Source organism: Jaculus jaculus, chromosome 5 (assembly GCF_020740685.1).
Source record: "Jaculus jaculus isolate mJacJac1 chromosome 5, mJacJac1.mat.Y.cur, whole genome shotgun sequence".
Classification (NCBI taxonomy): Eukaryota; Metazoa; Chordata; class Mammalia; order Rodentia; family Dipodidae; genus Jaculus; species Jaculus jaculus.
In genome coordinates this window covers 36,712,479-36,724,222 of record NC_059106.1, presented here as the reverse complement: position 1 = coordinate 36,724,222, position 11,744 = coordinate 36,712,479, and the positions used below count along the sequence as shown (strand labels likewise).

At 50.4% G+C, this 11,744-nt stretch overlaps 1 protein-coding gene across 1 annotated transcript; it reads right to left on the bottom strand.

The window, feature by feature from the left end:
- Positions 1 to 2,721: 2,721 nt before the first annotated feature.
- Isg15 (ISG15 ubiquitin like modifier) lies at positions 2,722 to 4,183 on the bottom strand. The gene is made up of 2 exons (XM_045150326.1): positions 3,708 to 4,183; positions 2,722 to 3,273 (listed from the first exon to the last, which is right to left on the bottom strand). The coding sequence occupies exons 1-2, from the start codon at positions 3,708 to 3,710 to the stop codon at positions 2,800 to 2,802; spliced, it is 477 nt and encodes a 158-aa protein (XP_045006261.1). The 5' UTR covers positions 3,711 to 4,183; the 3' UTR covers positions 2,722 to 2,799.
- Between the last annotated feature and the right edge of the window lie 7,561 nt (positions 4,184 to 11,744).

Sequence of the window (11,744 nt, the reverse complement as noted above, 5' to 3'; positions counted from 1 at the left end):
TTTTTGCTCCTGCCTCCTAGACCAAGTCACTGCAGCACACCCCGCTGGTAGGTTCCCTGGACTTGCAGATTATGCTATACACCTCATCCTCTCCGCCGACCACCCCCTCTCACCCTGGTAAAGGCCTTACCAAAAACCGCGTCCCCACCCCAAGCAGGCAGTGACCTCCCTGATCCCCAAGCCTTTCCTCTGGTAGGGAGGTGCACTTGTTTCCAACAAGGGAGTAGGCTGTGGGCGGGGGTGGGGGGCAGCTAGCCCTGCATCTGGGGCCTAGGCACCGCAGCAGCCCCGCAGGAACTTTCCTCCCGAGCTGTAGAGTTTTCCCGGACCTGGCGCCCCACCCGGAGGCTTGGCGGTCGCCAAGGAAGCGCGAGCTGGGGCAGTAGAGTGTCGGGGACTAGTTCCCACGACCTGGGGTGAGGGTCCCAGCGGGGCGGCAGGCACGCGAGGGGCGGGCCCCAGGACTGCGAGCCATGGGGGGTGGGGTGGAGGGAAAGAGGCCCCCCGGAATGGATTCCAAGGGTGTGGAGTCCCGGGGTCCCGTAGGAGCCCACCTTGCACGAGTACGTGTGCTGCACCGGGTCCACGTTGAGAATCTCCTCCACCGTGCCGGTGAGCACTACGTTCGCCTCCTCCTCGCGCCGCTCCAGGGCGCGCTCCGGGCACGTCCCGGCGGCGCCGGACACGGTGCGCGCGGCCACTACCAAGAGCAACAGCAGTGGCCGCAGCGGGGCCGGACTGCACGGCCGCAGGCTGGCCATGGCGCAGCCGAGGGCGGCGGAAGGTGGCCGGCAGAGCGCGCGGATCGGGTCGCGCTGAGGACGGGACTGGACTGGCCGGGCCGCAGCTCCGCGGAGGCGGTGGAAGGGCGAGGGCGGGGGTGGGGGCGGGACCCGGACAGCACCGCCCCCTGTCCCTCGGGGGTCCGGCCCGCCCCGCTCCCTGCGACCCGCGCCGAGCCGGGAACAAAGCGCCGGGACCGTGGCGCCGGGCGGAGGCGGGGGTGCCGGCCGGGTGGGTGGCGGACCGCTGTGGGGGAGGGGACGGTGGCGCACCCTGCGAACGCCCCTCCCCCGCCTGCGTGGACCTTCCCCCCCCACCACCACCACCAGGAAATGCGGCTGAAATCGGGTTAATGGATAATCTAGAGGCGACGTGATGGGACTGCCAAGGGGTTCCCGGCGGTGCGGGACGCCCTGGACTGGAGAGGCTGCCCAAGCCAGGACCAGCGGTCCCCTGCACCCATGTCCTGCTGCGAACGCACACACCGAGCTTGCGGTACTGAGATCCCGGCCGCTCGGGGCTCGGGGGCTGCCCATCAGGCCGCGCCCCCTACCGGGGCCCGGTGCGCGGAGACCGGTCCGCCCGGCCCCGCGAGGCAGCAGGGCGCCCCCTGCCGTACGAAGGGCGCCACCTCCAGTCCCACTGCGGAGCCAGCCACGCCCCCTCTCCTGCTCAAGACCTGCGCTTCTGCCTTTCGGCCTGGCTAAATCCCCGCGTAAACCGAGGCCCAGAGGATCCAAGCAAGCGCCTGGTCTATGGAAGGTTGGGAGAAAGGGAGAGGATAAACCCCTCTGTCTTCTCAGCACTGGGTGTGCGGTGCACCGGCGTCTGAACCAGAGTGAAGAGTGGGTGGCAGAAGTTCCTTCAGAAGAGGATCCCACCACCCCGACTTTGGTGGGCTTCAGGGAAGGGGTGACGACAAAGATTTGATGACATCTGCACAGTGGGCTCCAGCACAGTCACACCTGAAGGCTGCTTGGCCCAGATACGCACCCAACATATCAGAAAAGCAGCGGAAGGGTGTGTTTCTGAGTCTCCAGTCAAATCCTAAGGGTCTGAAGGCTGAGGTCTCCAGGGCCCTAATGTCATGGCCTCAGAGATGCATGTCTTGTCTTACTTGTGTCCTAGACCATCTTAAATCAGTGAATTGGTACTTGGCACTTGGGAGGCAGAGGTAGGAGGATCGCTGTGAGTTCACACCACCCTGAGACTACATAGTGAATTCCGGGTCAGCCTGGGCTAGAGCGAGACCCTACCTTGAACCCCCCCCAAAAAAAAAGTAGAAGAAGAAGAGACAGAGAAGGGAGTGAAGCTTGTTCCAAATTAGGTGTTCCCCATCTGGATATCCTCTCCTTTGTAGACAACGTGATTTTTTTTTAATTTCCTTTTGAGCCCCCAATTCAAAGTGCCCTCTTACCAGCTGATAGTGGCCTCAGGGGCATGTACTTGCTGACCACATACACTATTCAGCATGTCTCCATCCAGGTGTGAGTGGCCAGGCCCCATTCCACCCTTCCATGTACCAATTCAGTTGGGATAGAGGGGCACCTTCGGGTATGTGCCAGCGTCCCTCATAATCCACCCAGGCAGGTCCCCGTATCCAACCTGTTTCCAGGAGCTGTGGGGGAACAGCAGGTCTCATTGGAAGTTTCACCCTGTAGCCCATCAAACCTGCCCTGGCTTGTCCCTGATCCAGATGGAGAGATGGTGGGGGGTGGGGGTGGAGTTGTTCAGGGGATTCCTGAAGCTAACCTTGGCTAGGAGAGGTCTTCTGAATTCCCCCAAAGGACATGGAAGATAAAATCACCCCACTGGATTCCCAGTGTGAAACCCTGGGTTCTCTCACCCATACCTATCCCTTGACCAGCAGGGGTGCAAAGGGGAAGGCAGATAGATAGGTATTTCCAGAGACCAACAGGCAGTCAGGAGACAGAGAGCTTCTGTTTGTACTCTTTTTATTGCCAATACTGGACAGCAAGGGGTGGGGGGGGAGAGGGTAGTGCCTTAGACAGAGCTCTACTCGCCCCCCCGCAAGCGTAAATTCATGTACACTGTGCACTTCTCCTTGAGGCCATACTCCCCCAGAGGCTGACGGTCCTCCATGGGTCTCCCCTCGAAGCTCAACCAGAACAGGTCTGCCTGTACCTGCTCTTTCTGGCACACCTGCAGCTTGAGCTCTGCCACCTTTTGTGTCAGCCGGACCTCATAGATGCAGCTGCGGCCCTTGTCGTTCCTCACTAGGATACTCAGGGGACCGTTACAGTTCTGCACCATTAGCATGACTGTGTCACCAGGGCTTAGGCCCTGGTTGATGACAGCAATGTTGTCCTGTAGCACCATACCAGTGCTTGGGTGGGCCAGGCGCTGCTGAAAAGCTGGCACGCCACTCTTCTGGGCAATCTGCTTCTTCAGTTCCAACACTGTCATGGAGTTATTCAGGGGCACCAGGAACTCATTACCTCCCAGCATCTTCACCTTCAGGTCCCAGCCCTGCAGGCATCACATAGGTTTAAAGACTCCTTTGCTACAGGGTCCACACCAAGCTACCACCCCCATTCCTAACACCCTCCCCCCCCACCATCCCCACCATGACCCCCTGTGCCCTGTCCTCCTTTGGAGGGATTTGTGCAGGTGTACAGAAGATCTAGAGGGTTTGATTCTAGAAGACCGCTTCTACAGCCATTATACTGCCTCAATCCACCCATCAAGAACCACTCCAGAGCCCTGCCCCAAGGATCCAATGCTGGTGGCTGGGCAGATGAGGAGCCCCATCACTCCCCTTAGCACTGAGCTCTGAGCAGCTCTGTTCTCTTCACTCATGGTTCATGCTCTGCCTCTGGGAGAGCATACCAAGGACTGGGGTTGGGGGAGAGGAGAGTCAATTGGAATGGATCCAACCTGCCCACATCCGAAACTGTACTCACCATGGCTCTGAGCTGATTCTAGCACTCTTTAGGTACCGACTGAGGAGGTCCTAGCTTCTCAGCTTCCAGCAGCTCTCACAGCCAGAGGCTGGGCTCAGCCTTCTTAAGAGCTTTGCCCGTCAGGGGGCGGAGTCTCCAGCAAGCCTGCACTGTCAGAGCTGCCTTCTGTTTCAGTTTCCTTTTCCCAAAGCATGCTCCCAGTGAGTGAGAAAAACAAAACAAAATGACTGAAAAAGGAACCGCAACTCTGAAGGTGTTGGCTGTCAAAGGTCAAGGCCCCAACCAGGGCTGTGCTTTCAGAAACTCCTTAAATATCCAGCACTTCATAGTAACAAAATAATCATTAAAAATGTATTCTCCATATACAGTTTGCAAATTAGTTGACTTGGAAAACGTCACCATGATTAATTACAAAGCTGCATGAGGTAGTGACAACCTAAACTGCCTGAAGATAGCTACCAGCACATTTAGATAGGTTTTATGTGACTGTGGGGGGTGGGGGGAGTTGTACAAAGCACCCTATATCTTAGAACAGTTTATTAAGGCCTTATTGTTTACACACAGAGACATTTATCGAGTCAGGTTTTGTGTGTGTGGTTTTTTGAAGTAGGGTCTTGCTCCAACCCAGGCTGACCTGGGCTATGTAGTCTCATGGTGGCCTCAAACTCAAGGTGATCCTCTTACTTCTGCTGGGATTAAAGGCCACCATGCCACCATGCCTGGCTTTTTAATATTTTTTTTGTTTTTTTTTTTTTTTTTTTTTTTTTTTTTTTTGGTTTTTCGAGGTAGGGTCTCACTCTAGCCCAGGCTGACCTGGAATTCACTATGGAGTCTCAGGGTGGCCGTGAACTCATGGCAATCCTCCTCCCTCTGCCTCCCGAGTGCTGGGATTAAAGATGTGTTTTTGTTGTTGTTTTGAAGCAGGTTCTCACTCAAGCCCAGGCTGGCCTTGAACTCCAGGGCCATCTTCCTACCTCAGCCTACTGAGTGCTGGAATTAAAGGCTTGCATCACTGCATCACCATTCCTGGCTGTTATTATGAGGCGTTCTTTTTGTTTGTTTGTTTTTGTTTTTGTTTTTTGGGTTTTTTGAGGTAGGATCTCACTTTAGCCCAGGCTGACCTGGAATTCACTGTGTAGTCTCAGCATGGCCTTGAACTCACAGCAATCCTCCTACCTCTGCCTCCCAAGTGCTAGGATTAAAGGCATGCGCCAACCCCCCCCCCCCAGGCATTCTTATTATGTAACCCATGCTGGCCTTGAGCTCATTATGTAGCTGAAACTATCCTTGAACACCTGATCCTGCTGCCTCTACCAGCTTGTCTTCCCAGGTGCAATAATGAGTACTGGCAAAGACCTCTAAAACTTGGTATCCTGGTGCATTGCTTTAAGGAATGTAAAATTGGGCAGCCACCATGGAAAATATCTAATCAACTTAGCATATGATACAGCAGTTCCACTTTTGGATGTACAACCAAAAGAACTGGAAAAGTATTTAAACACTTACTGTATACAGATGTTCATGGCAGCAATATCTATTTTTTAAATATTTTTATTTATTTACTTGCAAATAGAGAGACAGAGAATGGGCATACCAGGGCCTCTTACCACTGCAAGTGAATTGCAGATGCATGCACTACTTTCTGCATCTGGCTTTGCCTGGGTACTGAGGAAATGAACCGGGCTGGAAGGCTTTGCAGACAAGCACTTTTGACCTCTGAGCCATCTCCCCAGCTCCCCCTTAAAAAAAAAACAACCAGTAATATTTATAACAGACAAAAGTAGAAACAATGGAAAGGCTCATCAACAGATGATTGGAAAAGATAATTTGGAACCTTATGCAGCTACAATAAGAAATGAATCACTTGCAGACCGGGCATAGTGGCACATGCCTTTAATCCCAGCACTTGGGAGGCAGAAGTAGGAGTATCGCCATGAGTTCAAGGCCATACTGAATTCAAGGCCACACAGTGAATTCCAGGTCAGCCTGGGCTAGAGTGAGATCCTACCTTGAAAAATCATTAAAAAAAAAAAAAAAAAGGCCAGACTCCAAAGCCATGTAAAGTATGAATCATGAATCTACTTACATGAAATGTCCAGAACAGGTATATTACAGTCTGGATGTGAAGTGTCCCCCAAAGGCATCTATGCTAAAGGCTTGTTCACCAGCCTGAGGTGCTATTGGGAGGTAGTACAGCCTTTAAGAAATGAGGCCTTCACAGTGCCCGACACTACCTACACAAGACCATCATAATAGGAAGAAAAGATCATGACATCAAAATAAGAGACTGATTGAGGGGGGGGATATGGTGGAGAGTGGAGTTTCAAAGGGGAAGGTGGGAGAGGGAGGGAATTAACATGGGATATTGTTTACAATTGTGGAAGTTGTTAATAAAAATAAAATAAATAAAACAAGAGAAGAGGTCTAATAGGAGTCAGTACACCAGGGTGTACACTTAAAGGGGATAGTGTGACCCTTCCTCAGCTTTCCTGCTTCCCATACGTTTAGCAGTTTGCTCCCTCCACACTGCCCACAGTGATATCCTGCCTCCTCACAGGACCAAGTGACCATGGACTGAAGCCTCTGAAACCATGAGCCAAAATAAACTTTTCCTTCTTTCAAATTATCAGCCAGATAAGTGGGAGAATGTTATTCAATTTAAGTCAGGATGTTTGAGAACATAAGGTTCACAGATTTTTTCCCCACCCCCCGAGGTAGGGTCTCACTCTAGCTCAGGCTGATCTGTAATTCACTATGTAGTCTCAGGGTGGCCTTGAACTCCCAGTGATCCTCCTATGTCTGCCTCCCAATTGCTGGGATTAAAGGCATGCTCCACCGCACCCGGCTAGGTTCACAGACTTTTATGTTCAATTTATTTAAATATGCAATGATTCACTCATTTATGCCATGTCCTCTGCACTCTCCACAGTAAGGCCATAGGAAAGAAGGTTTTGTGTGGATCACTCTGAGTCAAAAACATGAAGATTTCTTTTTTTTTTTTTTTTTTTTTAAGTAGAAAGTTGTATGGACACATCATATGTTGGTACCATAATTTCCCTCCTCTGTGTCCCCATTCTGCTGAGGGCCCTCCTCAGTGGAATTGCTGGTATTCCCCCTGGGGTTCAGGGTTGTGAGATGTGAGAGCATCAGTCAGTCATTGTAAGGGGAGGGCAGTGCCTCTGGACATTCCCTTACAGTCTGTGGCTCTTAAAATCTTTCCACCACTTATTCCCCAAAATTCCCTGAGCCTCGGTGGGTGTGTTTTAAGTCTACTTTAGTGCTGTGCTCTCAGCTGGTTCTGGAGTTCTGCTCTGGTTTGTTTTGAGTGTCCTCAGGACCTGTCTCCATAATTGTGGCACTGATTGACAGGCTCACTATTAAAGTAGCACTCTGGCTTATCTCCCCAATTCCTCTGTGGTTTCACCTGAAACTTTTCCTTTTCTTCTTTTTCTTTTTCCTTTTCTATTTCCTTTCTTTTCTTTTCTTTTTTTTTTTTTAACTTTTGTTCTAGAGAAAGAGAAAGTGGAGGGAGGGGGTTAGAATGGGTGCAACCAGGGCCTCTAGCCACTGCAAACGAACTCCAGACTTGTGGGCCACGTTGTGCATCTGGCTTTATGTACGTACTGGAGAATCCCAGCACTTGGGAGACAGAGGTAGGAGGATAATCACCAAGAATTTGAGACTACCCTGAGACTACATAGCGAATTCCAGGCCAGCCTGGGCTAGAGAGAGACCCTACCTTGAACAACTAAAAATAATAATAATAATAATCTTTTTTTGTTGTGTTATTTTGGGGGGGATGGGGGAATGAGCTTGAGGCACTCTAGCCCAGCTTGGCCTCAAATTCATGGCACTCCTTCTACCTCAGCCTCCCAAGTGCTGGTATTAAAGGTGTGTGCCACCATCATGCCTGGCTTTAGGAAGATGTTATAAAGAGACACTCATGCCCTTCTGTTCAGATATTAGACTATTGAAACAATGAACCCCAAGAAATTGGAATTTCTCCCCAGAAATCTAATGCTGATAGAAAGAAAACACTGAAACCTGGTTCTTGCTAGAAGAGAAACTTCTCCTGGAAAGAGATTTTACACAGGGCTGAAAGTTTGCCAGACCACATTGCAGATGATACTGGAACAGAGATTGTGATGGGCAGGATGCCCTTGTGACACAGGCTAGCTCTCTCTCTTTCTATGTAGCCTCTCTCTTTCTCTGGGTCAGGCTATGTAAACATGAGGAAGGACTTGGCTAAAGGCCTCCCATCCCTCTGCCTGCACATCTTTCCATCTGTACCATTTGTCATTAGCCATTAGACATGTTTCCCTGGATTTGGTGAGCCATTTGGAACAAAGTAATCAAACCCTAAGAAGGGTTGTGGTTTTAGAATCACATGATAACACCTGGGGGTTACAAGTGCCATTAAAGGAGGGGATAGGCTGGAGAGATGGCTTAGCAGTTAAGCGCTCGCCTGTGAAGCCTAAGGATCCCGGTTCGAGGCTCGGTTCCCCAGGTCCCACGTTAGCCAGATGCACAGGGGGCGCACGTGTCTGGAGTTCGTCTGCAGTGGCTGGAAGCCCTGGCGTGCCCATTCTCTCTCTCTCCCTCTATCTTTCTCTCTGTGTCTGTCACTCTCAAATAAATAAATAAAGAATATTAAAAAAAAAAAAGGAGGGGATAGTCTTGGGGATTCAGCCCTCAGCCTATGGGATATGAACAGAACTCTGGGTGGAGATCAGGTCAGAACTGAATTGACTCAGGGCTGGAGGGACGCCTCAGGTTAAAAGTGCTTGCTTGCTAAACATGTCAGCCTGAGGTTTAATTCTCCAGCACGTATGTAAAGTCAGACACAAAGCTAGCACATGAAACCAGGTGTGGTGGCGCATGCCTTAAATCCCAGCACTCAGGAGGCAGAGGTAGGAAGATGACTGTGAGTTTGAGGCCACCCTGAGACTACATAGTGAATTCCATTCCAGGTCACCCTGGGTTAGAGTGAAACCCTACCTCGAAAACAAAACAAAACAAAAACAAACAGACAAAAAAAAAAAATGTGGCAATGCATCTAGTATTTATTTGCAGTGGTAGAAGACCCTGGCACATGTACACATACACATGCAAATAATATTAATTAATTAATTAATTAAGAAAGAAACGGAGTTGAAGCCAGGTGTGGTGGCACACGCCTTTAATCCCAGCACCTGGGAGGCAGAGGTAGGAGAATCGCCATGAGTTTGAGGCCACCCTGCGACTACAGAGTTAATTCCAGCACAGCCTGAGCTAGAGTGAAACCCTACCTCGAAAAACCAAAAAAAAAGAAAAGAAACTGAGTTGATTCAGAGGACAGATGGTTGGCCACTGCTGAGTGAGAGCATAGGAGAGTTTGATCTTGGCTTTTTCTGCATCCTCTGATGGGCCTCGCTCTCCCTGTGGTCCCTCCGCAGGGCCAGTGTGGGTTTCCTCACTGCATTGTAGCTGGGTTCCAAGAGTGAGTGTCCCAAGGTTCTGTGGACATATGCAACATCTTTAAAATTCATTCAGTCCTGCCAGGCAGGGTGGCACACGCCTTTGATCCAGCACTTAGGAGGCAGAGGTAGGAGGAGCATCATGAGTTTGAGTGAATTCCAGGTCAGCCTGGGCTAGAGTAAAATCTTACCTCAAAAATCAAAACAAAACAAAAATAAAATAAAATAAAATTCAGTCTTAGAAGTCATGCCTTGTCACTGCCTATCCTTACTAGAGGCCGCCACCAAGGCTCATCAGGCATGTAGGGTGAGAGGCTCTGCATCAGTACCTTTGGAAAGTAACCTGTGCTATACGGTGCATGGGAGTCAGCACACTTCCCTAGTGCAGCCCAGGACCCCCTTCTCTTAAATCAAAGGAACTTTAGTGCTCCTAGGAACCCTACATACCCTCTTATAAGGCTGGGTCTGGCGGCTCATGTCTATAATCTCATCACTCAGGAGGCAGAAGCTGAGGCACACAGATTTTTGTGAGTTTGGGGCCCTTCTGGTCTACATAGTGAGTCCCAAGCCAGCCAGAGCTACATGGCAGGAATCTGTCTGAAGCAAACAAACAAACCAAACACCCTATTACAGTCAGGTCTAAATGGAGAGGAAGGGGAGGGGTGCAGTCACAAGGATGGATACAGAATCCCAGAGAGTCCTGGCCACACAGATAATGTGGCATGGCCTACAGAAAACACAAGGAGGCTCACTTTGCTGTAGCCTAGAGGCTACTTGTGTTTCTGTGGGGGGGGGGCTCCATATATGGTATGTATTATTGTTCATATATGTGTGAGCAGGTATGTACGGAGAGCAGAGGTTGACATCAGGTGTTTCCTTCTTTCATATCCTTTTTTTGTTTGTTTGTTTTTGTTTTTGTTTTTTGAGGTAGGTTTCACTCTAGCCCAGGCTGACCTGGAATTCACTATGTAGTCTCAGGGTGGCCTTGAACTCATAGCGATCCTCCTACTTCTGTCTTCCAAGTGCTGGGATTAGAGGCATGTGCCACCATTCCCGCACCTACCTTATTTTTGAGATAGAGTCTCTTGATGAACCTACAACTAGGTAGCCAGTGAGCCCCAGGGATTCTGTTTTATACCTCCCTGGGATTACAGGTGTGCACCAACCTCCACACATTTTATGTGGGAACTGGGGGTCTTTACTCAGGTCTTCATACTTGTACAGTGTAGTGGTACATGTCTTTAATCCCAGCACTCGGCAGGCAGAGGCAGAAGGATCGCTGTGAGTTTGAAGCCACCCTGAGACTACATAGTGAATTCCAGGTCAGCCTGGGCTAGAGTGAGACCCTACCTCAAACAACCAAAAAAAAAAAAATTACTTATTTGCAAGGGGCAATGTGCATGTCAGGGCATCTTGCCCCTAAAAAACAAACTCCAGATACATGTGCTACACTGTACATCTGGATTTCTGTGGGTATAGGGGAATTGAACTCTGGGCTGTCAGGCTTTGCAAGCAAGTGCCACCTTGTGTATGTGGCTTAAGTGGGTACTGAAGAATCGAACCTGGGTCCTTAGGTTTTGAAGGCAAGTGCCTTAACTGCTAAGCCATCTCTCCAACCCAACTCTCATTTTTTGTTAGGTTTCCTTTGCTGGGCTTAGCTGGCTGTGGGGTAATCCTAAAGAATGTGACATTCATGTGGCCTGAATTCATAAGGTACAATAGCTGGAGGTTTTTCTCCAAGACACAAAATGTATAATGGAGGTCAGATACTGGTCAGTCATAGTGTGCTGTGGCTCTGTGTTTGTAAAAGGAATGTGCATTTGTTACAGACAAAAATAGAACATGTTAATAGATTATTTGTGCACAAGAGACTTGGAGAAGCTTAATAATAAAACAATTTAAAAAGTTAATAAAAAGCCATACTTTATCTATATTAAAAAAAAAAAAGAATGTGACATCATCAGCCCTATCACATCATCTTGTTTGGCTTTGCCCTTACCCTGTGACATGGCCAGCCTGCCCAGTGATGTCCTTACATTTTATTCCACGAAGTTGTCACGCCTGACTAGTGACATCATTCCAGTGCCCTGTAGTTTCACCGACCCAACAACTCATCTGGCCAGTTCACCTCCAACTCCGTGGCTACTGTTGGCTTGTTCTCCCACCAAAGCTTGGTCCGTGTCCTCTGTGTCATAAGTTTCCATCCCATCGGATACTGTGCTGATGGGGTCTGGCTGAGCAGTCATGGCGCATACTCAAAACTGCTAGAAACCCTGCGAGGGGAAGCAAAAGAGGTGCATAAACTCCGGCTCCACACTCCTGCCAGTCTGGCCTCTAGCCTCTCATGGACTTTCAGACTTACTGCGCTGCGGCGAACTGTGTCCCACGTCCACCCTCGAGTCCTGGGTACAGGGAAGGGGCCCGGAAGCCACCAGCAGGCCCGCTCTTAGGGACTGAGCGCTGAGTCCCAGGGCGCAGAGCCAGCGGCCGCGGCTTGCCTTTGTGGTGGGCGGGGCTGCTGGAGGTGCGAGACTGACAGCCGGAGGGGGCGGGGCGGAGCCTAACCCTAATGCTGGGCCGC